Genomic DNA, 27,047 nt, shown 5'->3' with positions numbered 1-27,047 from the left:
ATTACCCCCCCCTCTCACCCCCCACCCCCCCTACCCCCACCCCCCCCATTTTTTTTATTTAAACATCTAATAAATTACTACACCTCACATTAAACCCCCCTCGTCACCCCCCACCCCCTTACCCCTCGCCACCCCCACCCCCATTTTTTTTTAAAACATCTAATAAATTACCACAACACCACATTTTACCCCCTCTCACTCCCCCCTACCCCCCCACCCACCCCCGCATATTTTTAAACGTCTAATAAATTACCAACACCCCACATTATACCCCCTCTCTTCCCCCAACCCCCCTACCCCCCACCCCCCCCCAAATTTTATTTTATTTTTTTTAAACATCTTATAAATTACCACATCCCACATTATACCCCCCCTCTCACCCCCACCCCCCTACCCCCACCCCCACCCCCAAATTATTATTTTTTAAACATCTAATAAATTACCACACACCCACATTATAACCCCCTCTCACCTCCCCTTCCCCCCCGGCCCCCCATTTTTTTAACATCTAATAAATTACCACACCCAACATTATACCCCCCTCTCACTCCCCTCTACCCCCCCTACCCCCCTCCCCGGCCCCCTTCCCCCCAAAAAATTTTTTTTTTTAAACATCTAATAAATTACCACACCCCACATTATACCCCCTCTCACTCCCCCCTTGATCATGACTGGCAGATGACCTCATTGACTTTCAGGTCACTAGGTCAAAGGTCAAGGTCACAGTGACTTGAAATAGTACAATGGTTTCCGGATGATAACTTACATTAGGTCAAAGGTCAAGGTCACAGTGACAAAACACGTATTCACTCAATGGCTGCCACTACAACTGACAGCCCATATGGGGGGCATGCATGTTTTACAAACAGCCCTTGTTTCTTATGATATCCCACCCGAGTTTTAAAATGGTTATTGTTCGTATAAAAAAACATGGCTGCCAGGGGGCGGGGCATTTTTCTTTACATGGCTATAGTAAAACCTTGTTTACAATATAGAAGTTACATTTTTAGTCCATTTTTAGCTCACTTGAGCAAAACGTGCTTATTATGTTGAGCTTTTGTGACGACCTTTTGTCCGTCGTACATTTGTCCGTCAAACTCACAATTTTTCTGGATGTGTAGGTTAACCAGTACCAGGTGCATTCACTTATGCCAGTAAATGACAACAGCTCTATTTAAATCTTAGGTGGGGCAAGGAGGGCCTTAGAAACAATTTTAGTTTACAATTTATTTGTTGAGGCAGGGAATTGAACCTGCAATATTTTTTAATTTATTGTCCATCTATCTATCAACTGAGCTAGCCTGTCTGACCATGTTGCACTTGTCACATGCCATTTTTGCAAACTTGACAACTCTTTAATGTAATAATTTTGCACCATTTTATGCTTTCAGATAAGTTACCAAAGGATGTTCAACAGTTGGATGAGAAAGCAACGACCCTCTTTTATAAAGCTCTTAAACATGGAAAAGAACAGGTCAATAATATTCGCCTGATGGTCGTAGGTATGTTTGGTGTGGGAAAAACGTCTTTGGTGAACAATTTGATTTGGGAATTTCATAACAAAACACACACAAAACAACCTCTCAGCACAGAAGGTATCGATATACATAGGTGTAAGTTGATGACAGATGGTGATTGGTGCTTAGATACAGAATTAATACGGGTGAAGTTCGGAGGTCGCATTGAAAAAGTCGTTTCTAAGAACACAGTCACAGCTACTGAGGATCATGAAACTTTTAAAGAAAGAATAGCCTTGCATAAAGGAGATGAAATTTTACAACATGGAATTAAGGTTGCCAAGAGGAAGCTTGAAACTACTTCGCTTGATGAATCAACAAATGAGATCACTACTTCGCTTGATGAATCAACAAATGAGATCACTGTGTCTGTATGGGATTTTGCAGGTCAGACTCTGTACTATTCAACACATCAGTTCTTTCTGAATGAGAGGTCTATATATGTAGTCGTGATGGACATGACAAGAAGTTTGAAAGATATTGTAAGTAAATCAGATGGAATTGGAATTTGGTGTGGTTTGGTGGATAGTTGTACCTATTTGGATATTTTTAAATTTTGGCTTAATGCAATTCACATGAATAGTGATAATCATTCTGGAGAAAGGACAATAAAGCCAAATGTTATTTTAGTTGGCACGCGGAAAGACAAAATGAAGGGGAGTGCTGAAGAAAAGGAGGAAAATATGAATTTGTATTTTGACAATGCTTTATGTAGCTTTGATAAACACTCACCAATCTTTAATCACATTTATAAGAACAGATTTCTTGTAAATAATTTGTCTCCAGAGGATTCTGCTTTTGCAGAGTTACGAAAAGAAATTATAAGTTTGGCTGCAAAGCAAGATTACTGGGACGAAGAATATCCAGTTCGATGGATTCACATGGAACAAACATTGGACAAAATGAGAGAAAAAAAGCGACAGATAGTAAAAATGAAGGATGTTGAAAAAGAAGATCTTGAAAACTTACACCCACTGGGTATAGAAGAGCTTACCTTGTTTCTTGAATTGCAGCACAAACAAGGCCATATCATTTTTTTCAACTCGGGCGCACTTAAAGATTTTGTTGTTCTTGCTCCTCAATGGATCATTGAAGCTTTCAAATGTTTCATACCGCATAATCAGAAAATTGAAGCCACTGTTTTGAAAGATTGGGAAGAATATAAAAAATATGCTATTCTCAAACCAAATGTTCTGGACGAAGTTATGAAAAACAGTCCTCCCTACATACATGAATACCAGACGGCTGTTATGAATTACATGGAATATCTAAATGTTATAGCCAAACCTTTAACAAGTGAAGAGGGTATAACTGGAATCCCGTTAGATTTCCACATCGTTCCTTGTCTACTGAGTAGGGCACCACCGCCACTGCACATCTTTACCTCACCACCTGATAAACCCCAAACACCAGTTTTAGCTTTTGTGTTTTGCGGAAAGTTTTTGCCGCCCTCTTTTTTTCACAGGCTTGTTGCAGTGTGCATTCGTGCTTGGCCTATCTGCCAGGAACGTGGCCAATATTGTTTATTTAACGGCTTGGCTATATTTACTCTTAATGATACCTATACATTGAGAATATGGTATATGGATTACATTATTTATGCAAGGATAGTTTGTTGCTCAGAAAATGAGCAGTTAGACAATTTCATCTGGCTATTTCAAGAGGTTAGACGCAAACTTAAGAAAAGTTTGAAAGACTTTTTTCATCAATCATCTTCTGTATTTGAAGAGTGTATTCAGTGCCCAGACATGAAGGTGTCCTTGCACAATGAAGGGTTGTTCATAGTAAAAAAGTTCAAGTACACAAATGCTATAGCTTGTCGAGTATGTAATCCGCATGCTGTGACACGATCAAATGCTATGAAACATTGGTTTAAAGAGAAGTTAGATCGAATAGAAACAGATGATGATAAGTATGGGAAAACGCTAGTGATATAGGTCATTACAATCCTAAAAGGTAAGATTGCCCCTTCTTCTACAGACCAAAGTACAACCGGCACTAGAGGCTATTAAAAACTGTAAAACAATCTTGCCCACTAGTGACCAGACCTGTTTGGTGAAGGGCAATTTGAACAGATTGACAAGTATTTTGTTTCATGTGCTCATATTGCTTTAATGTTCAACTTGGGTGTTATGTTTACTCTAATGGTTACATGTTACCCTCCAGATTTGCTAATAATTTTGTATATTAGTGTAAATACATTATTTGTTATATTACAGTTATTGTGAATATTTTTTTTGCATTGAGTGAAAATGTATGCCATGCTTCTGAACACGGTTATATAAATATCAAGACAGATACAGAATATAGTATTCATTTATGTTCTTAAATCAAGAATGGTCATTAAAAATTTGTCTGTAACAAGTTTATTTGGAAAACCATGCTATAACATGTTACAATAGCAATTTTCCCCTTTGCTTTGGAAATATCTTTGAGGAAAGGAGATTTAAACTCCAAATAAATCCCTTTACAATGTATTGTTGTATATGTTTATTTGTTGTAAATATTGAACACAAATTTTATCATTCTTTATTGAAATGTTTGTTTTTGAAATGAATTTATGTTGTTCACAAAATTATCCACACTTAAAGTGAAACCTAGATTCATAACATTAAGCGACTAAATATTGGTTAATTTTAAAAAGATAATTGAACAGAGACAATGGAGTAATTATGCAATACAGACAATTAGTGCCCATTGTAGTACTGAATAAAAAAAAGATGACATGTTATGTGTACAAAATGTTTTGACTGGGTTGATTAGTTATAATATTATTAATGTATTTGTTGTTTACAATTTAATGAATTTATTTGTCAATACCATGATGTTTCAACTTTAAAAGTTTGTCATTTAGTAATACTTTGTGTAAACTAATATAATTATAATTGTAGGTCACTAGAATTGATAATTATAATTATTGTTTAATATATTATATAATTTACTTATTTTTATGCCCCCAAAGGAGGGCATATATTGTAATCGCACTGTCCGTCTGTCTTTCCGTCACACTTATGTTTAGGTTTTGAAAAATGCTCATAACTTCTATGTTGCTTCAGACGTAACCTTCATATTTGGCATGCATGTGTATCTCATGGAGCTTCACATTTTGAGTGGTAAAAGGTAAAAGTCATCCTTCAAGTTCAAATGTCAAAACACAAAATCCAAGGATTGTAACAAGCTTTAAAGGGAGATAATTTCTATTTTATATCATTTGGCAGGTACAGATCATGTTCACAAGGGAAGTAATATTTTTTAAAGTGATATAGTCAAAAAGTATAAAAATCAGGGTGTTGGTTTTCCAGCATTATAGTATATAATTTTGATTCAAGTATTAATATTTATGCCCCCCTTAGAAGAAGTGGGGGTATATTGTTTTGCACATGTCTGTCGGTCGGTCCGTCCGTCGGTCCGTCCACCAGATGGTTTCCTGATAATAACTCAAGAACACTTAGACCTAGGATCATGAAACTTCATAGGTGCATTGATCATGACTGGCAGATGACCCCTATTGATTTTCAGGTCACTAGGTCAAAGGTCAAGGTTAAAGTGACTCGAAATAGTAAAATGGTTTCAGGATGACAACTCAAGAATGCTTAGGACTAGGATCATGAAACTTCATAGGTACATTGATCATGACTGGCAGATGACCCTATTGATTTTCAGGTCACTAGGTCAAAGGTCAAGGTCACAGTGACTCGAAATAGTAAAATGGTTTCCGGATGATAAATCAAGAATGCTTATACCTAGGATCATGAAACTTCATAGGTACATTGATCATGACTGGCAGATGACCCCTATTGATTTTCAGGTCACTAGGTCAAAGGTCAAGGTCACAGTGACTCGAAACAGTAAAATGGTTTCCGAATGATAACTCAAGAATGCTTACGCCTAGGATCATGAAACTTCATATAAACATTGATCATGACTGGCAGATGACCCCTATTGATTTTCAGGTCACTAGGTCAAAGGTCAAGGTCACAGTGACTAGAAATAGTAAAATGGTTTTGGATGATAACTCAAGAATGCCTATGCCTAGGATCATGAAACTTCATAGGTACATTGATCATGACTGGCAGATGACCCCTATTGATTTTCAGGTCACTAGGTCAAAGGTCAAGGTCACAGTGACTCGAAATAGTAAAATGGTTTCCGGATGATAACTCAAGAATGCTTACGCCTAGGATCATGAAACTTCATAGGTACATTGATCATGACTGGCAGATGACCCCTATTGATTTTCAGGTCACTAGGTCAAAGGTCAAGGTCACAGTGACTCGAAACAGTAAAATGGTTTCCTGATGATAACTCAAGAATAATTAGGCCTAGGATCATTAAACTTCATAGGTACATTGATCATGACTGGCACATGACCCCTAATGATTTTCAGGTCACTAGGTCAAAGGTCAAGGTCACAGTGACAAAAAACGTATTCACACAATGGCTGCCACTACAACTGACAGCCCATATGGGGGCATGCATGTTTTACAAACAGCCCTTGTTAAACTATACTTACATGTATAAGCTTTGGCTACTCAAAACGACATTTCTTTATTGCCTGAAATAATTATAGTTCGATTTGGTGAATTGTTCTGTTGTTAACATCTGACTGTTTAAGGCAAACGAACGTTTGTTTCAATAGTTGACAAGTTTAATCTTAAAATTCGGTATATGAATAAAACATAGTACGAAATATTTTCATTTTACTATTAAAAGCAGTAAGTAAAATGGTACAGTTGCAGTGAACTTAATGTATAGCATCAGTTTGTAATCAAGTCATGTATTCTATTATGAGATCGGTGATTGTTTTTCATATATGGCTTTTTAAGATTGTGTTTGATGTGTATTTTTATTAAGTATATGTGCATATTACATCGCCTTGTAAGTTCGATATGACGTTTAATGAGTTCGTCTATTAAGAGTCATTTTTGTTTACTCTTGTCAGCCGTGGCTTGAGATGCTTACATGCAATGTGTATGGCGTGAAAGGATAAAAAGGTTAAGTATTGAGTTTTCTTTATGTTTGTGTACTTCATTGCATTACATAACTATGACATGTAATCTCCAAAATATTAATAAAACATGCGTTAAAATGTAAAAATTGTGTTCACTATTATATGTTTTATTGCCTGTTTGAAAAATCATTTAACAGACTAGTGTATATTATACTTCATTGTGTACATGTATTTAACCAGGTTTTCCGAAGGAAAAAACTGGTTATTAGATTGGCGAATGCGGGCGGGCTGGCGGGCTGGCTGGCTGGCGGGCTGGCGGGCTGGCTGGCGGGCTGGCGGGCGGGCGGAACAAGCTTGTCCGGGCCATAACCTTGTCTTTCATTGTGAGATTTTAAAATCATTTGTCACATTTGTTAACCATCATTAGACGGTGTGTCGCGCGAAAAAATTACGTCAATATCTCCAAGGTCAAGGTCACACTTTGAGGTCAAAGGTAACAAATAGCCATAAATGAGCTTGTCTGGGCTATAACTATGTCATTCATTATGAGATTTTAAAATCATTTGGCACATTTGTTCACCATCATGGGACGGTGTGTCGCACGAAAGAATCACGTCAATATCTCCAATGTCAAGGTCGCCACGACTAAAAATAGATTTTTTTAAAACAAACTTACAAAGGGGGTTAATTTTGTTTGTTCATTTCAAAAATTCAGTTTGAGTTGTCTCCCTTTATCAGATTTTTTTTCACAATGAAAACCTGGTTTTGTGACAATTTTGTCCCTTGTTTGTTATTTATAATGAGATAAAAAAAAGTCCACGTTTATCGAGGTACCTTTTTATGTTGAATTTAAAAATACAATGTTTGCGCTTATGTTGGTGTTGTATCATGAAACGTTTTTGAAGTAACATGTTTTAATTTTTAAAATTACTGAATATGCATTTATTCGTTCATAACATGTTGGCATATCCATGTGCAAGCACGCATGTATTGCATTATGTTCGAATTATTCTTCGGTGAATTGTTTTAAGCATAATGTTTATGATTGATATATTTACAAAAACAAGTGCAGAAATAATTTGGAGTTTTGCATGTAGGACTTATGTTACATTTACTATCCTTTATTGAAAGTGTCCAGCAATAACTGATGTACCAGAAATTGTATTGAATTACGAAAGAGGTAAAATATGTTTTCTTGAGAATGCATGTACATGTATATAACAAGTGTTGCTGTTTTATTGATGTTAATAACATATACCATTCGGAATGTCTCTTCGATTTGTATTGCACCGATGATGATATATTGTGTTAATGAGTTATGTCGATGAACATACTTCTGGAGATGAGCGTTTCTATAATGTAAAGAGTTGACGGTATGTTTCACTCATCTAAATGTAGAATATGTTTAATATATAATACACATGTAATTTGAATATACATTGTAATTGAAACACGAACATGTGTAAATTCTCAAGAATGTGTCGAAAACATTGTTGTAAAAATTCCGAAATAATTGTGTCACTTGATAATGGCGAATTAATGTATTGATTAGTTTGTGATAACCTCAGTGTTTTTGTTTTTAAAATGCTTTTATTATTGAATGCAAGTATGCAGCGTGAAAAGAATACACATCATAGTAAAAATGCGTGTAATATTGACGGACTTTTTTCTCATAAAATTCACAAATATCGTTCATTTCCATTTGGGTAGCCTAAAAAATGCCTTGCACCTGCATTTTAAAGTTATCATGTACGGGATGAATATTTCAATTCCGTGCATTTATACAACATAGCAGAAATCTTAGATGAAATGCCCACCTAATTTGTAATTTACTTGTACGTATTATATTTTCTGAAATTATATTACGGTGTATTTGTTCTTTACGTGGAATAAATATGTTTCATGTTTAAATGTTTTATTTAATTTTATTTAAGCTACAGTAGGTGACATTGACTGGTACAAACTTGCGAAGGACAGGAGAATTACCTATGAAACAGTGTAGATATGGAACGTGTCATGTAAAAAATGGGGTCTTATGCATGTGGTTAAGTGTCGTCCCAGATTAGCCTGTGCAGTCCGCTTAGGCTAATCAGGGACGACACTTAACGCACAAACTAGATTTTTACTAAAGAGAGACTTTTTCAAACGAAAAATACCATAAAAGTGGAAAGTGTCGTCCCTGCAGTCCGCACAGGCTAATCTGGACGACACTTTACGCACATGCTTTAAACACCCTTTTCACAGAGTACGGCCTTATTATGTATCAGTACTAATAATTATTTTCGGCTTGTATTTTCGCCGTTTTAACGGTGGTTTTGTCATAACAACGCGTTCATTAAATGTCTCGTAAGTCATGGATAGACGTATGGTAGTTTCTTGTTGAGTCGTGGTTTCTTTTAAAGTCGTTGTTATAGACATCGCGTGCAATTACGTGATTACACGTTCCAAAATTATGCAGTTGTTGAAAAATAGTTTTGACCAGGTCAACATCGTTTTTCTTATCAAAAATGCGACAAAAACAGGTCAATATTGTATTCATCAGAGCTTTTATCAAATATTTCCTCTTTTATAAATTGTTCTTATAGTGTTTCTAAGTAACACAAAATCGTTTATTTACGATTATTTTCCATAATAGATCGTCTGTTGACATTTTTCCACAAGAAGTTACTCTTCTCTGCAATGTCGGTTTTAAGGCTGTTTATAAATACGCAAATCTTGAAATTGGAATAGCCAATCAGAATACACAGCTCAACAAGAAAACATTTTCAAGATGGCAGTTTGACACTATCAAGACAATCGATTATTTATTATTATTTCTTATGATTAACTTCTAGAAAAAAGCAACAAATATAAAGAACAAAGGTTAATAATTATGGTTATAATGATTCATTGTCTTAAATTTATATAATATGTGTGATGTAACCACTTTATGAAAATTACCCACAACTCAACCAGCATATAGCATATATGAACTCAGTTATTGACTGGTGATACGTGCACAACATATACATGCCATTTGCTAACAGCTTCCATACTACAACGAAACATAATGGACGAATGACATATAAATACATTCATGAACTACTTAAAGCCACACACCTTGAAATAAAAGTAAATTTTAGTATAAATAAGAAACATATTTTATCTATGCCAATTAAAATATATATTGTGGTTACAAGGTAGAAATCCGTTCTTTTTAGCGCTTTAAAACTTAAAAATAATCGCGTTTGTTGAGAGGGACGTATACTCTAGAAATCCTACGTTCGGTTTTAAAAGCGGTACCGTTTGAAAAATAATACATTACTTGCTAACTAGGCTATAAATTTAATTTAATCTATGCCAATTAGAATATATATGGTGGTTACAAGATAGAAATCCGTCTTTTTGCGCTTTAAAACTTAAAAATAATCGCATTTGTCGAAATGGACGTATACGTATAGAAATCCTACTCTCGGTTTTAAAAGTAAAAAAAAAATTACTTGCTAAATAGGCTATAGATTTAATTTTATCTATGCCAATGAGAATATATCTGGTGGTTACAAAGCAGAAATCCTTCTTTTTTGAGTTTTAAAACTTACAAATAATCGCGTTTGTCGAAATGGACGTATACGTATAGAAATCCTTCTTTCGGTTTTAAATTAAAAAAAAATACTTGCTAACTAGGCTATAGATTTAATGACGATTTTGCACACTTTCAAATTGCATCTATATGTATTGATTAACATGTATTTCATTTCAAGGAGTGTGGCTTTAAGTGGTCGTACCGGGATAAGTACTTGTAATACCAACTAATTTATATAATATCAACTGAGATAACCCGGCCAAACATACGAGTATAAAATTAAGCTATTTATTGTACCTTGTCACTGCATTAGGGATAGTGTGACTTGACCAAATCATCAATCAGAGCCACTAATCTCTATTATTCAATAAGTAACCCATGCACAACTATGTTCATTTTGTTCGCGGTTTGATGGGGGTTGACCAACATTTTAGAAACGTCTTCGATGCATATCAACAACGGTAGTACATCCGTTACTTTAAAACACATGTAATTGCATTTATATGGCTATTATTTAACCTGTAAATATCTGTTCAGATAAAAAGTGCTTTAACTATCCATAGCAGTATTTAGGAACACAACTGCAAGCGGTTTCTAAAATAAAATCGCGATAGCTGTCTTCAAAGCCAAACCAATTCAAATGTCACATTTCAGAATTGGTATTATGTCAAGAAAATTGTATATAATCAGAAAAAAATATACACGAATAACATTATTGTGAAAGTATTTTAACAAACAAAATTGGCGCCTTGTAAAGAGCAAAAACAATATAAAAATTAAGTTCAAAAGAGAGGGTCATCAAGCAACATCTCCGTTTAAACATTATTAACGATCAGCTTGTAGTTTCAGACGATAACATATAACAATGGCCAGTATACCACGTCCCTTTGTGGGCAACACACCAAGTCCGTTAGTGGCCGTGTTTTCAACAAATGTTTCTATTTTTAAATTGTTGTACAGTGTCACCCTAGAAATATTGCTATATTTTTTTATTGAGCAAGTGCTTTCGTAAATAATAGGACTTATCTCACCCTGATGCGCCCATGTGCTTAACAACCCTAGATTTTGCACAACACGGTGACCTGTCTTCACTTACTAATTCAAATGAGTTCATGGACGTTGGAAGAAACTTGGTCAAGCAACAATAAAGTGAATTGAACGACTAATAATGAATCGGAGCTAACAAGGTGTAACATAACGAGTTCAATGATGGGTAACATAAGAGGTCTACTGACGTGCAATGTTACTGGTCTAATACAGCGTAACAACAGGTTTATTGAATTTAAAAGTAAACGATCTATTGCTGTTTAATGAATTTGGTCTGATACTATAAAGACACCGGGTATTATACCGTGTGACTTACGGTTTAATACCGTCTTAAATATCGGGTTTATTGAGAAGCGAAAACGGTCTATTTACGTGTAATGCAACGGGTAACATAGCGGAAATTGTACAGTATTACCTATGGCGGCGTAAAACCAAGTAGCATAACGGGTTAAATGACGTGCAATATCAGTGTTTTATGGCAATTTCGGGACCGATATTCGGACCCATTCCCCTCAAGAAAGAGAATATGTTTTTCCCCAATTTTGTAGAAAAAAATCCCCTCAAAAAGATATGATTTTTTATTTTTTTTTAGAAAGAACTGTCAAATGGTAAATATATCTCAAATTTATTTTATGAACAACTAACAAATTATATAACTATAATTAATGTGATTTTGAATTATTATAAAGAGTTATACTAAATAAGTTTTTCTCAAATCAGTTGACTTTTCACATAAATTGCATTTTTTTCCCAAAATGGCCAGGAAAAGGCCTGATGTATCTATATTGTGTCAATATTTGTTGATAAAAACATTACCATTTGGTCCATTTTATTGATAATAAATGCTCAAATTTGCAATTTTATCGATTTAAAAAATCCCAATTACACTCAAAATGGCTTGGAAAACTGAAACTGTGCATGAAGGCTGAACTGTCTGAAACTAATGTTGAAAAAATCATTGATATATATTTAAGAAATTAGGACAGAGACATTCAGCTGTGAACATTACATTCATACATACACTTGTATTCATATAATAAATATCATTACATATAAAATGGTGATTATTTTATTTTCCCCTTTTCCCCTTTTCCTAAAAAACTACGCGTTTTTCCCCTTTGGATGGGCCCCGCCACCATTTCCCTATAGGTGAAAAAACACTGAATATAATTGGTCTAATGATGTTAAGCATATTGGGTCTAGAACCGTGAATATTAAGGCGTATCATAACTTGTATCGTTACGGGTCTAACAGGTGTTATTTAGTTTAAACGTAACGCTTGAAAAGATGATTAAAGTGCCGTGTCTTTGGACGTGTAAAGAAATGGGTCTAATGCGGTGTACCATGTGTTAATAAAGGGCCTGGTATTGTGCTACGTAACGAATCTGTACATAAAGTATGCATACATATATATTCAATTAATTAATCAAACAGTGGTAGAGTTACATTGTATAATATATAGATGTTCGTATGTATTATTAATTTATCGCAGTTTTGAATCTTGAGAAAACAAAATGAAAGGCTAATATTTTCTTTTAAGAAAATATGGACATAAAACAACGCACATATTTATCAATTTATCTAAGCCTCACAAATGACCTACACACATGTAAAATACATTGTTATTTTGTGAAACGTGTAAGACACCTGCAACTTAAAGATATACTCCTCAGCAACATGTTTGATTCCACGTGCCCAAACAGTAGATACACTCTTCAGCACATCACGGACTCTAGATTACACGGATAAGAAACGGGACCGACCGTTACGCCAAATATCTTGTTGTGTCTAAGTCACGTGACCGTGTAATAACTATCGATCTTTTATCGAAGCGTCGAGGTTATACATTTGATGTACCCACTCACGTATTTTGTTAAATTATAGTTTCATTTCTAGGCCGATTTTGACAAATTATATATCATTAGAAAGCTTACGTAACGTAGTTTTCAGATATATAAATATATATATTAAGTTTTTCTTCTGATATCGGCAGCCCGGCGAGTTATAACTTTAACTTTTAAAAATATCATACCGTTTTGGAGTTTTAGAATCTAGATTTACGGTTGACATGTTCGTACTTTATACCGATTTGTAGCGTTTATATTTGGAGTTCAGTTTTAAAAATAACATCTTGCTTAGGAGAATAGAATTTTGTATATGATAGAAAACAATGGTTTTAAAATGAAAGCAAGTAAGGAATGAAGGCGGAAGAAAGTAGCGCGCGGTCCTAACAAACCGAACTGATGCTAAGGTCTTGGCGATTATGCTTTTGTTTAGATACCAGCCATTGAATTTCCTTTGCCATGATTATTATATTTTTTATGGAATATTGTTCTAGAGACATATCAATAAAGCTAAGTATTAATGAAGCTCAATAAATTAACGATTTCAGCTCTTGATTATAACACAGAAAGGGTGGTAATTTTATTATGAAACAGCGTATATAGCGGACCCTCTTGATATTTTTCGGCTTTGCATACTTCAAATATAATGGGTGTCAAAACATTCATCGTTCGTTGTTTATTATCAAAAAGGTAATTATTTAAAATTATATGAAAGGTTATTAACCATAAATTATCAATTAATTAAAATTATTTACAGATTCTTGAAAATCACGGTCAACTGTCTATGCATGTATATTGAAATATCTTTATAAGTTACCAGAGTTATAAATATATAGAATTCTAAATTATAACTCTGTATTATTTGTATTTTTCGGAAAGATTATTTAGCCTCGTTGTGGTCAAATGAGAATGCTGTTTTTAATCATGTTGTTCCGTACACTACCATACACTCTTTATAGGACTACGAAATGACGGAGTTTTTTACCGGTACCCGCTAAATGCGTTGAATGTTAAGTACTAGATTTTTTTAAATGTTTAAAATGTACATGTATAGGTATTAAGCACTTATAATTATTATGATTAAGCTGGCTGACATCTATACAGTATTTAGTTTATGGCAATCTGTATGGGCAGATGACTATACATGTTTTCAATACGCTACATATCTTATAAACGCAAAATTGAGTATTTGGCGTTACATTACTCCAAGAAATGACCACTAATACCAGGAGAAGACATGGAGGTATCATAAAAAGTGTAAACTGACCAGACATTGCCACCTGTGGTTAGGGACCAATATACAAGTATAGGTCCCTGTTGTGGCGTATGACACCATAGTGTTATTTAGAATTGGTCGGCACAGTATCTGATCATGACGAGATAATTGGTTTGTGCTGAACACAGGGGCAATAAAACCACAGATCTATCAATAAACAAGATTATTGAGATATCTTTTATTAAACACCGCGATAAAAATGCTAAAACCACGGACTCTAGATTACACGGATAAGAAACATGGCAACATTCTCAGAATCATCACTGCTATATGTGTAATCACCTAACAATTCGTCTAAAAATAATTTATATATTTGAGTTGAAGACGATGTACTGTTGTATAAGTCTGAATAAACTATCTGTCTGCCTGTCTAAATCTAAGCTAATTTAACACCCTTTCTGTGTTATAAACAAGAGCTGAAATCGTTAATTTATTAAGATTCATTTATAATAAGCTTTATTGATATGTTTCGTGAACAAAATACTACAATATATTCCATAAAAAATATAATAATATGGCAAAGGAAATTCAATGGCCGGTTTCTAAACAAAAGCATAATCGCCAAGACCGTAGCATCAGTTCAGTGCGTTAGGAACGCGCGCTACTTTCTTCCGCCTTCGTTCCTTAATTACTTTCGTTTTTAAACATTTTTTTTCCTATCGTATACAGAATTCTATTCTCCTATGCAAGATGTAATTTTTAAAACTGAACTCCAAATATAAACCCTACAAATTGGTATTAAGTACGAACATGTCTATGGAAAGCCAAAGGGGACCCCCGCTAAAATACATATACTTATATAGTAAATATCGGGATTGTCATTTTTCGCGGAACTTTCACTTTCCGCGAAAAACCAATGCCAGCATGGCCATAAAACACTACATACAAATCGAAATCTAAAAAGCGCGGAACTTTCATATATTTTCCGTCGGAGCAATTATTTTTCAACCCTGTAGAAAAAGCGGGCTCAATTAATCGCGCGGAACCTTATTTATCTACTCTGTACAAATAGTAGTGTTTAAAATCGCGCGGAGATTGTAGAATGCTATTTTAAGAAGTCTATTAAAGAGAGAAAATCCAGTAAATACCAGATCCAAAAAGCGCGGAACACAAATATCGTCCGCGAAAATTAAGCATTGAATTACTGTACAAATCTCGGGTTGTTAGGTGTTGGAATCCCTAGTAACCCGAAAAATTTGATTGGCTCCGATACTTAGAAATAACCAATCAGATACTTTGTAACAAATGCAACACAATCAGTGCGTTCAGTAAGTATAACGTTTCAAGATGGCGGAGCGAATTGCATGGTTATTGTTTCTACTCGATGGATTCGCAGATACTTCGGAAATAGATCAGATTGGGATTAATAACTTTATTGCATACGATCATTTACATGTATTACCTGGTTTGTATTTGTACTTTTTAATATTGTGTAAAACTATCGGATAATTTGCATAATGTTGACAATCGTTAATTAAATGAGCCGCGCTCTGAGAAAACTGGGCTAAATGCATGTGCGTAAAGTGTCATCCCAGATTAGCCTGTGCAGTCCGCACATGCTAATCAGGGATTACACTTTCCGCTTTTATGGTACTTTTAATTTCAAGGAAGTCCCTCCTTACCGAAAATCAAGTTTATGCGGAAAGTGTCGTCCCTGATTAGCCTGTGCGGACTGCACAGGCTAATCTGGGATGACACTTTACGCACATGCACTAAGCCCAGTTTTCTCAGAACGCGACTGAAATAATAACTTATTGTAATGTAATGTACTTGTGTCTTGTATTCGTTCAGTTGAACGTCAATATATTAATAAATTTATTTTTGTTTTCAACCTATTAATTAAAATAAGGTATTGTTTTTAATCAGTTTTTAGTTTCGTTATAGCTGACCTAGATTAAAACATTTCGTCATAAATAAATGAATAAAATTATTAATAAATTTATGTTTTTATATAATTTATATATAAATTTTGTAGGTGTGTGTTGCCAGTAATGGTTGAAGATATGCCAAACAAATTGTGCCTCTCTATACAGACAGATTTCAGGTCTCAATTTCAACTTCAAAGGTCAACATATCACTGATATCAGGTTTGTCAGCTATTGGTTTGGATTGTTCTTATCCACATTGCAGCAAGAACAACTGGATAACTTAACTTTTCAATAGCTATTACATGTAATTTAAAGTAATCATGTTTCTAAATCATCCACTAAATGCGGCTAATTCTCCACTTGAAAGTGTTGTATGTTTGAAGTTTTTTGTGACAAAATCTTGGAGTAGATCTATTTTACTCCCAAACTTCCTTTAAGATGATGCAGCCGCTGTAGTGATGGAAAATCTACTTCTTTAAAATATTTATAAGTGAATAGACCCTTTTCACAATAAGCCAATAGCGTGTAGTCAAATGATTTGCAGAATTCGAGAATGAGGCTTAATGTGTAGAGATTTCTAATAGTGCGTCGCAATATTGCTCTGCTTTTGATCATTTAGCGATTTAATGATATTGCCAACACAAGTTGACTTTGTCAGAATCAGCCGTTAATTACTTAATAATACTTTCCATTTTAAGTGCCAATATATGAAATACATTTTCTTGATTAAAGTACTTGTTTGTATTCATTTTTTTTTCACAAATTCTGACACTCCAAGTATGGCTTTCAATTCTTAGTGTGTGTACATTGACAGTCTAAAACTTATTGGATTATCTGACACTCTTTGTTTGCGCATTATTTGGGCGATCGATCAATTATTTTGTTTATTGATAGATCTTGCGTTTAAATACCCCTGTATTCAGCACAAACCCATAACCTCGTTATGATCAGATACTGTGCAGACAATTACTAAATAACAACGTGATGTCATAAACCATAGGTTGCAGATATCTGGTCATTTGACACAATTAATGACACCTCCATGTGACCATGCCTTCTCGTGGTTGTAGCATTGCGTAGCTGTTTCTTGGAATAATTTAACGCCAAACTCTCAATTGTTGCTTTTATTGTACATAAAAGATATTGTCAACATTGAAAGTCATCTGTCCAAACAGATTGTGAGAAACTAAATACTGTATAGATATTAGCCAGTTTTATCATAATTATAAAGTGCTTTATACCTATATATTTTAAATATTTCAAAAATTTAATACTAAACATTAGTGTCATTTTCTTCTATTTTATAGGACTTTGTCTTATGCTTGATTCAACTCTTACATGTTCAATGATTCATGAAATAGTTCACACACTAATACATCCATACCTTTGAGAATTGTAGTCTTGTAATACTTTGTATTGTATACTGCTAATTTATGACTTCGATTTGTGCAATAATCGATGTTTAGTCTTCCGACCACATTTACTCTGATGCTTATGGGTAACTCGTATTTTTATGCCCCCGGTAGGGTGGCATATAGCGGTTGAACTGTCAGTCAGTATGTCAGTCTGTCCGACCGAAAAAAAACTTTAACGTTGACCATTACTTTTGCAATATTGAAGATAGCAACTTGATATTTGGCATGCATGTGTATCTCATGAAGCTGCACATTTTGAGTGGTGGAAGTTCAAGGTCAAGGTCATCCTTCAAGGTCAAAGGTCTAAAATAATAATATTTTTTTTTTAAGCGGCGCAGTATGGGGGCTTTGTGTTTCTGACGAACACATCTCTTGTTATTTATAAAGATTAAATATAATTTATTAATATACACTAATAGTATTAACTATTATGTCCTTGAATTATTATTTAGGTATTATAATTTTTATATAAGAATTACTTATTAATTTATTGACTTAACACAGCATGACATGTGATGGTTGTCTGTATGCATATGTTTGACTTAATTGTAACCAGTGTCAGTTCGCATTAAAATCTTGATATTCAACGCAATTTGCATAGCAAAAGAAAATGCAGTTACACGTTCAGCCTCGTTCTGCAATTCGACGCGTCAGGTGATATGATTGATATCTTAAAATAGTATCGCCTATATAATCGGTGTTCATATTGTGAAACTGGTCTATTATTCGATTATGATTAATTTGATGAATCAAGTTAATTTTTGTTAAATGTCTGTTTAAATATTAAGAAATTTATTTTATAACAATAAAGTAATATATAGGGAATTGAGTTACCTACACATTCTTTTAAAAGAAATTTGAATTGTAAATGTATACTTCATTTATTATGCCCTCCTTCGAAGAAGAGGGGGTAAATTGCTTTGCACATGTCGGTCTGTCTGTCGGTCGGTCCGTCCACCAGGTGGTTTCCGGATGATAACTCAAGAACGCTTGGGGCTAGGATCATGAAACTTCATAGGTACATTGATCATGACTCGCAGATGACCCCTATTGATTTTGAGGTCACTAGGTCAAAGGTCAAGGTGACCCGAAATAGTAAAATTGTTTCCGGATGATTACTCAAGAACGCTTAGGCCTAGGATCATGAAACTTTGTAGGTAGATTGATAAGGGCTGGCAGATGACCCCTATTGATTTTCAGGTCACTAGGTCAAAGGTCAAGGTCATGGTGACCCGAAATAGTAAAATGGTTTCCGGATGATAACTCAAGAACGCTTATGCCTAGGATCATGAAACTTCATATGTACATTGATAATTACTCGCAGATGACCCCTATCGATTTTCAGGTCACTAGGTCAAAGGTCAAGGTCACGGTGACCCGAAATAGTAAAATGGTTTCCGGAAGATAACTCAAGAACGCTTATTCCTATGATCATGAAACTTGATAGGTAGATTGATCATGACTCGCAGATGACCCCTATCGATTTTCAGGTCACTAGGTCAAAGGTCACAGTGACCCGAAATAGGAAAATGGTTTTCAGATGATAACTCAAGAACGCTTATGGCTAGGATCATGAAACTTCATAGGTACATTGATCATGACTGGCAGATGACCCCTATTTATTTTTTAGGTCACTAGGTCAAAGGTCAAGGTTACAGTGACAAAAAACATATTCACACAATGGCTGTCACTACAACGGAGAGCCCATATGGGGGGCATGCATGTTTTACAAACAGCCCTTGTTTTGTAGGAATTCTGTGAAACTGTGGCACCATGTATGGTACGTGAGCGCACAATGTCTGTTGGAAAAAGGATATTGGAATAAGCAAAGGTAAATTTTATGTGAAGGAGGCTTGACAATTGCAAATATGGTTAGTTTTTTTGTAAGGCTCGCAGAAAGTGGCCCTAGCCTTCATATGTAAACAAAAAGCTGAAGGAGTATTTATGAAAAATCGTGTAATCAAGTGTGCAATCTGTTACATTTTATTTATTAGCTTATCTATTTTTTTTGAAAAAAAATTATGAGCTATTGTCATCACCTTGGCGTCGGTGTCCGGTTAAGTTTTGTGTTTAGGTCCACTTTTCTCATAAAGTATCAAGTATAAAACTTAGTACATTTACTTAATACCATGAGGGGACTGGGCAGGCAAAGTTAGATAACTCTGGCGTGCATTTTAACAGAATTATGTGCCCTTTTTTTACTTAGAAAATTGAAAATTTGGTTAAGTTTTGTGTTTAGGTCCATTTTAATCGTTAAGTATCAAAGCTATTGCTTCATACTTGCAACACTTACTATCATAAAGGGACTGTGCAGACAAAGTTATGTAACTCTGACTGGCATTTTAAAAGTATTATGTGCCCTTTTTATTCTTAGAAAATTGAAAATTTGGTTATGTTTTGTGTTTTGGTCCACTTTACTCCTAAAGTATCATAGATATTGCTTTCATACTTGGAACACTCGCAAATTATCATAAGAGGACAGAACAGGACAAGTTATATAACTCTGGTTGTCATTTTGACGGAATTATGGTCCTTTTCTTACTTAGTAACTTTGAATATATGGTTAAATTTTGTGTTTTGATCTACTTTACTTCTCAAGTACCAAGGCTATTGCTTTCAAACTTCAAATACTGTCATGCTATTATAAGTTACTGTACCTGGCAAGTTGAATTTTACCTTGACCTTTGAATGACCATGACTCTCAAGGTGAAATTATTAAATTTTGCTAAAATTTCCATAACTTCTTTACAAGCCTTACAAAGCAACTGTTACCTGACATACCACAATAGACTACCCAAACCATCCCCGGCACCCCCCCCCCCAAAAGAAAAAAGTACTTTTTTTTTCATTTTGAAAGATCATCTAATAAATGACCACACCCTCACACTATACCCCCAGCCCATTTTTTTTAAACATGGCTAAAAAACACAAATATTTATTTTTATCATTTTTTCATTTTTGAAGATAGTGTAATAAATGACAACACCGCCACACTATACACCCTTCTCCACCCCACCTCTCCCTCCTTTGTGATTGAAGTATTGAGAAAGGTCCCTTCAACTTTAAAAAAAATAGATGAGAGGTCTGAACCCGCAGGGCGGTGCTCTTGTTAACAATCAAATGAGACGTAACTTAGAAGCTTCACTTCATTTACTTTGTCAGGCTGGCGTAGTGGATATGGTGTTCACCTAGTGATGGGAACATTTTGGGTTCAACCCTGTTTATTAGCGGTCTCTTTATCTTCATATATACAAAGTACTGATTATTCCCAGAAAACGGACTCTAGAATGTCTTAATAAGCCTAAAGCTTTCAATGCAATCAAGCATAATTAATATGGCTAAACTCTAGCATGAATTTTACTTTTGTATTTCAGGGACTCAACATTACACAGTCATTTCAACATGTAGAGTCTTGTCAGCAAAGATGGAGCAGTACATCAGATTTCCAGAATCTCGTCATGAGCTGAAGATCATTGCCTATGGATTTCATGAATGATGTAAAATGATTTGACTGTTGATGGAACCCACAGTGCATGTCCTGCTTCAACATCTGAGCATAGGTCCTTGTTTATCAGCAGTTTAGTTCTTCAAGCAGTCTGTGACAGTAACTTGAAATGTTTGGATGGCCAAGTTCTATGCATGATGCCCATTTAAATAGGAACGGCCCGGGGGCGCATTAAATGGACAATTTTTCGAATGTTCTCGTGGATTCAGCTTACCGCCTGACAAGAAATCTTGCTTTTTGTTCCGTATCGAGGCCATGGACATTTGTATCATTTGCAAAAGATACTGCGATATTTGTGCCTTTGTTCATGCTTTATAGTTGATGAACAATTGGAAGCCATAACCTGTTTTATAGGATGGTGTTAGTGGGACAATGAATTTTGTAAAGATTTAAAGACTGGAAAAGATAATTAAAAGTCAAATGAGTTCTGCTATTGTTAAGCATGCTTTATTGATTTGTAATGTTAGAAAGATAGCATTATAAACAGAATAAAATGTCCATAATTTGAATATTCTACTGTTTTCAGCAACATTTAATTTGATATAGTACAAAATGCTGCATCATGTTATATCATGATCCGTTTTGTGAACAATGACCTTTCAATGTATATTTAATAATTTGCCAATGGGTGTTACACGCATTAGCCCTACCATTAGCCCAAAAAGGAATTGCTTAGGAGTTTTGCCACCTTCTAGAGAAAAATACTTCTCAGAAACAATTGCATTTTGGAAAGTCTATGGCTAGTAAAATTTGGATTCCTTTTGGATACCCAAGGTTACCAATTTATGTTTAATGAATTTGCAATAAAAAGCTTTGACAGAACATAATATCACAGAGTTGAACACGTGTATGGAATAAAGTGGAAGTTGATTTAATGAGTAATACACATTATATGCTTCTTTGATTAAAAGTTTGTGTTTTCACTAAAACTTCAAACATAGTAAGCTTTAAGGTATTGCAACTAAATAAAAGATTCAGATTTAAATGGTATTATTTTAATGCGCTGTCTAATACATATGAGCCTCGCTCTGTGAAAAAGTGGTTTAATGCATGAGCACTCCAGATTAGGCTGGGCAGACCGCACAGGCTAATCAGGGACGATACTTAACGCACATGCATTAAACCCCTTTTTCACAGAGCAAGGCTCATATCTGTTCAATAAACCAAAGATAATCAAAAACAAAATGAGACATTTAACCCTGTACCACTCAAAACGCACTAAGACACATTAGAGAATAAATTTAATTTAACACCTTTCTTACTATACTAAAGTTTTAAAGGCTTTGTTTCCAACCCATGGATACTAATGAGCAGCAAACAGCATAAGACCTGAACAGATTGTGAGTTACTTGCAGGCTGTTCTGGTTTTATGATGTTTGCATGTAGAAATTTTAAAATTTCCTCAAAGCAGGAAAAGGTTAATAATAACACAACAGCAATTATACTAATTTTTAAGACTTCATACTAATGCAAGTAACTTGCAACTGTCTAACCAAAGTCGGAGATGGTGGAGGGCAATATTAATGGCTGTGCACCTTGAATTATCTATTCATACTCAAACAATATAATGTTGATATACAGTATCTTGTACAGCATGCATCTAATACTACAGCCAAATTTGCTTACAAATAATATTACAAGAAACACAAGTCATTAAAGACTTAACTTTATTGCATCAACCATTTAGCAGGAATAAAATATAAAGAGAAAAATTATGGCAATTTTTTCATCTGAACACACAAGTCTTGATATACACTCCCATTGCATATAAAAACGACAGTTTACTATTTCTCCGTTCTATATGTCAGCATAAAGACAAGATGGTATTCACTGTGCAATAAAACACAAGCAATCATATTACAATTGCTTTTAATTATATGAACTGTACCTTCACTAACATTCAAGAATTTTAATATAAACACATGATGAAAGATGAGCTTTTTCTTGTCTTAAAATAACTTGATACTTTGCAATGGCCAAACAATACAACTCAACATACAAATTATCCAACAAAATATATTTTAATGACACAATATTTTTATTCAACAATAGGAATAGCTTAAGGTTGTAACGTATTACACTAAAGTCACAGTGTCAATCTAAGTAAAGAGTAGAATCATAAAGAGATGTCCACAACGGATGATGTGCAAGCTGGCTCTGACTCAGATTTCCACATCAGTTGATGTGCAAGCTGGTTATTAAAAGGATGTGAACAACCGATGACGTGCAAGCTCTAAGACAGATATCCACAACAGAGAATGTCCTTGCTGGCTCTGACTAATGTCCACAAGTAAATAACATGCAAGCTATCTCTGACTGATGTCCTAAACATATGACGTGCAAGCTGGCTCTAACACAGATGTCCACAACAGATTACGTGCAAGCTAGCACTTACACGGATGTCCACAACAGAGGATGTACAAGCTGGCTCTAATACTGATGTCAAAAAGAGATGACGTGCAAGCTGGCTCTTACACGGATGTTCACAACAGATGACGTGCAAGCTAGCACTAACACCGATGTCCACAATAGAGGACGTGCAAGCTGGCTCTAACACCGATGTCCACAACAGATGACGTGCAAGCTGGCTCTGACTCGGTTGTCAACAGCAGATGTCAGATGGGCAAGCTGGCTCTGCCTCAGGTATGTACACAGAAGATGATGTTCAAGTTGGGAACAGTGCTACAGCTATAAAATACAAACACCATGTTTCATACTATCATATTATTTTACTGCATGTATTTCTTCTACAATACAGAACATTATACTCATTATTTGCATTCTGCTATTGATATCTTAAGGTTTACCAGATGCTTTGTGTGAAGATAGTTCATAACAGAAATTAGCCGAAAAAACACTTTTTAGACATAATGTGCATTCTGCTTTAAGAAATATAGCTCAGAATTCACTGGTTAAATCAAATTTTTTGGACTAAATTGGCGTGCCATGCAGACAAAATGTTGAGTTTTGAAACTGTGTCGTATCTGGTGTGAATCTTGAGTTATTTAATTTGGTCAGTATATCAGATGTGTACACCTGTTATATGTTAACTGTAAGAGTTTAGAATGTCTTGACAGTCATTGTGTTTGTAATACATTGTGTTATCTTTCAGATTTGTGTGACAGTTAAATATAATAATCAATAATCTTGTTCTGCATGCCGGTCAAATTGTTCCGTGGTAAACACCTACCCATTGTGGTCAACTCGTACCTGTTTTTTAGTCAACTTGTACCTACCGGAACTAAACCCGTACCCGATATACAGAAATAGGTGTAGGATGGTAAGCTTATAAGTCAAACTCATAGAGACAATTTTTATTTTCCTCTTGATGTTTCCACTTAAATTATCTAAGCATTGCTCACGCAAGTTGTCTGCTGCAGATATGTATAAGCAGCGAAAGTGTTGATGAATATTGACACTTGTGGTTGATGTCTTTCAAGAATTTGACAATTGTGACAAAATAAGACAAATGAAACAAGTTGAATAGTTTGAATGAGGTACGAGTTGACAACAAGAGCACCGCATAACGGCTGCCATGCTCGGCTACAGGTGCTTGTCAGATTATTTTTTTAGAGGTCACAATGACCTTGACCTAGTGACCCCAAAATGGGTGTGGAGTGTAGAACAAATCAACATGCATCTACATATGAAGTTTTAAAGTTGTAGGTGGAAGCACTTTGATTTTAGAGCCAATGTTAAAGTTGTATAGTAGAGGTCACAGTGACCTTGACCTTTGACCTAGTGACCCAAAAATGGGTGTGGCGTGTAGAACTCATCAAGGTGCATCTACATATGATGTTTCAAAGTTGTAGGTGGAAGCACTTTGATTTTAGAGCCTATGTTAAAGTTTTATATTAGAGGTCACAGTGACTTTGACCTAGTGACCCAAAAATGGGTGTGGCGTGTAGAACTCATCAAGGTGCATCTTCATATGAAATTTCAAAGTTGTAGGTGGAGCACTTTGATTTTAGAGCCAATGCTAAGGTTTTAGCACGACGCCTACGGCGGACGACGAGCTGGCTATGACAATACCTCGGGTTTTCTCCGAAAACGCCGAGCTAAAAATGGGTACGAGTTGACCAAGGTACGAGTTGCCTTTGGGATGAATTGCCTGTAAAGCCTTGTCCTTTTTCTTTATAATTGAAGATGTATACGGTGCTGGACTAGAGCATACGACTACCATAACAATAACTTGGCTCTCTACTAACTGAGCTTAAGGGAAGATGTTTCTTACACACAAACACTATATTTCATTATTTGACGACATATGATTATGACGTGTTTATGCGGGTGTTTATGTTTTATCAGAGACGTTTGCATATAGACAAATCGTGAAAACAACACTCGATACTCTTGGGCTGTTTTTGCATTAAAATTCATAATACATGTATGTTAAATACTAACCTCATTGCTAATGTCATCAAAATTGATCACTCTTTCGCCCTTAAAAGGTTTTGTGTTAATGTGAAACAACCGTCATCATGATGACTGCATGAATGCTGGATAAGACGCGAGTTTTGATTGGTTCTTTCTAGGTGTCGGAACCAATCAAATTTTATCGCGTAACCACATAGCAACCCGAATTTCGTGCAGTAATTCAATGCTATTGAAAATCGCGCGGAGTAATGAATCTTCCGCGCGATTTTTCATTAGCAACCCGCAATTTACATAGCAACCCGAGATTTGTATAGTAATTCAACGCTTAATTTTCGCGGAAGATATTTGTGTTCCGCGCTTTGTGGATTAGGTCCGCGCGATTTTATACACTACTATTTGTACAGAGTAGATAATATTAAGGTTCCGCGCGATTATTTGAGCCCGCTTTCTCTACGGGGTTGAAAGATAATTGTTCCGACGGAAAATATATTAAAGTTCCGCGCTTTTTAGATTTCGATTTGTATGTAGTATTTTACGGCTATGCTTGGTTTTTCGCGGCAAGTGAAAGTTCCGCGAAAAATGAAAATCCCGATATTTACTATATAAGTATATGTATTTTAGCGGGGGTCCCCTTTGGCTTTCCATACATGTCAACCGTAAATCTAGATTCTAAAACTCCTAAACGGTATGATATTTGCAAAAGTTAAAGTTATAACTCGCCAGGCTGTCGAAATCAGAAGAAAAACTTAATATATATTTATATATCTATTTACTGCGTAACGTAAGCTTTCTAATGATATATAATTTGTAAAAATCGGCCGAGAAATGAAACTATAATTTAACAAAAGACGTGAGTGGGTACATCCAAATGTATAACCTCGGCGCTTCGCTGTACGCTAATTGTAAAAGATCGATAGCCACAACACGGTAAAACGCGCGGTGGTAAAACATAAAATGTGTGTTTCTTGTGTTTAACTCGCTATAAATCCATTAATAACAACGGGAATATACTAAAAGTTATATTTTTTGAAAGAGGAATTAATAAGCAACAAGATAACGTATAAACCAATAAAATCGGATGAATAGTTATTGCATAAGATAGAATTTACTACAGTAAGGGTCAAATACTCGACTCATCTCCTATCAATATACACTCCGTGAGCACATTTATCAATTCCACGTGTCCAAACAATATATACATTCCTTAGCAAAATCATCAATTCCACGCGCACAAATTTCATCACATCACATTCACTAGCGAGAGGAACAAACGAGCAATTACATCGTCCGTGAAATGTTGCTTCCTGTAGAAAGTTCCCAACTGTGCAGTTCATCTCAACGAAGTAACGATAGTCGTTTTAACAGAGATCATCGCTCTAAGAACGACAACTCTGGATGTGTTTTAAACACTTGCTGCCGATGTTACTTCCCTTAAATGATGATGTTTACATTTAACGAAACACAATATTACTGTCAACACATAGTTAACGTATTTATAAAAATTATATAATTAAACACTTTAGCATGTTCATAATAAATTAGTTATTATAGTTCAAGCACTACATTCAATATCATTTATAAGAATGAGCCATTTTAAATGACACGGTTGGTTTAATTTCGTTTACATCATCACATTTCGTGGCACTACTTTCGACGGGCATCGGAAGGCCTTCGGCAGAGTTCGT

The 27,047-nt window shown here is 35.1% G+C and overlaps 2 protein-coding genes and 1 long non-coding RNA gene across 11 annotated transcripts in view; 2 read left to right on the top strand and 1 right to left on the bottom strand.

Annotated features, from left to right (window-relative positions):
• Positions 1–8,379, top strand: part of LOC127848625 (uncharacterized protein CXorf38 homolog) — a 73,478-nt gene extending 65,099 nt beyond the window's left edge. For 3 of the 6 annotated variants that reach the window (XM_052381194.1, XM_052381195.1, XM_052381196.1), the window contains one exon: positions 1,392–8,379. In XM_052381194.1, coding sequence (XP_052237154.1) covers positions 1,392–3,454 — 2,063 coding nt within the window. In that variant the 3' untranslated portion in view covers positions 3,455–8,379. The remainder of the gene's footprint in view (positions 1–1,391) is intronic. The other 3 variants (XR_008034605.1, XR_008034604.1, XR_008034606.1) reach the window with 3 other exon arrangements.
• LOC127848640 (receptor-binding cancer antigen expressed on SiSo cells-like) overlaps positions 1–27,047 on the bottom strand; it is a 360,763-nt gene that overhangs the window by 121,034 nt on the left and 212,682 nt on the right. The gene's annotated exons all lie outside the window — the stretch shown is intronic.
• On the top strand, positions 15,387–21,097 carry LOC127848646 (uncharacterized). 3 transcript variants are annotated; one of them, XR_008034622.1, is made up of 4 exons: positions 15,387–15,465; positions 16,173–16,284; positions 19,231–19,311; positions 20,855–21,097. It is a non-coding gene; the product is annotated as an uncharacterized LOC127848646 (long non-coding RNA). The 3 variants fall into 3 exon arrangements; XR_008034621.1 differs by lacking the exon at positions 15,387–15,465 and adding an exon at positions 15,473–15,602; XR_008034623.1 differs by lacking the exon at positions 15,387–15,465 and adding an exon at positions 15,487–15,592.

This window comes from Dreissena polymorpha, chromosome 10 (assembly GCF_020536995.1).
Source record: "Dreissena polymorpha isolate Duluth1 chromosome 10, UMN_Dpol_1.0, whole genome shotgun sequence".
NCBI lineage: Eukaryota > Metazoa > Mollusca > Bivalvia > Myida > Dreissenidae > Dreissena > Dreissena polymorpha.
The sequence above is the reverse complement of the archived record's forward strand: the minus strand, read 5'-3'. Positions and strand labels throughout refer to the sequence as shown.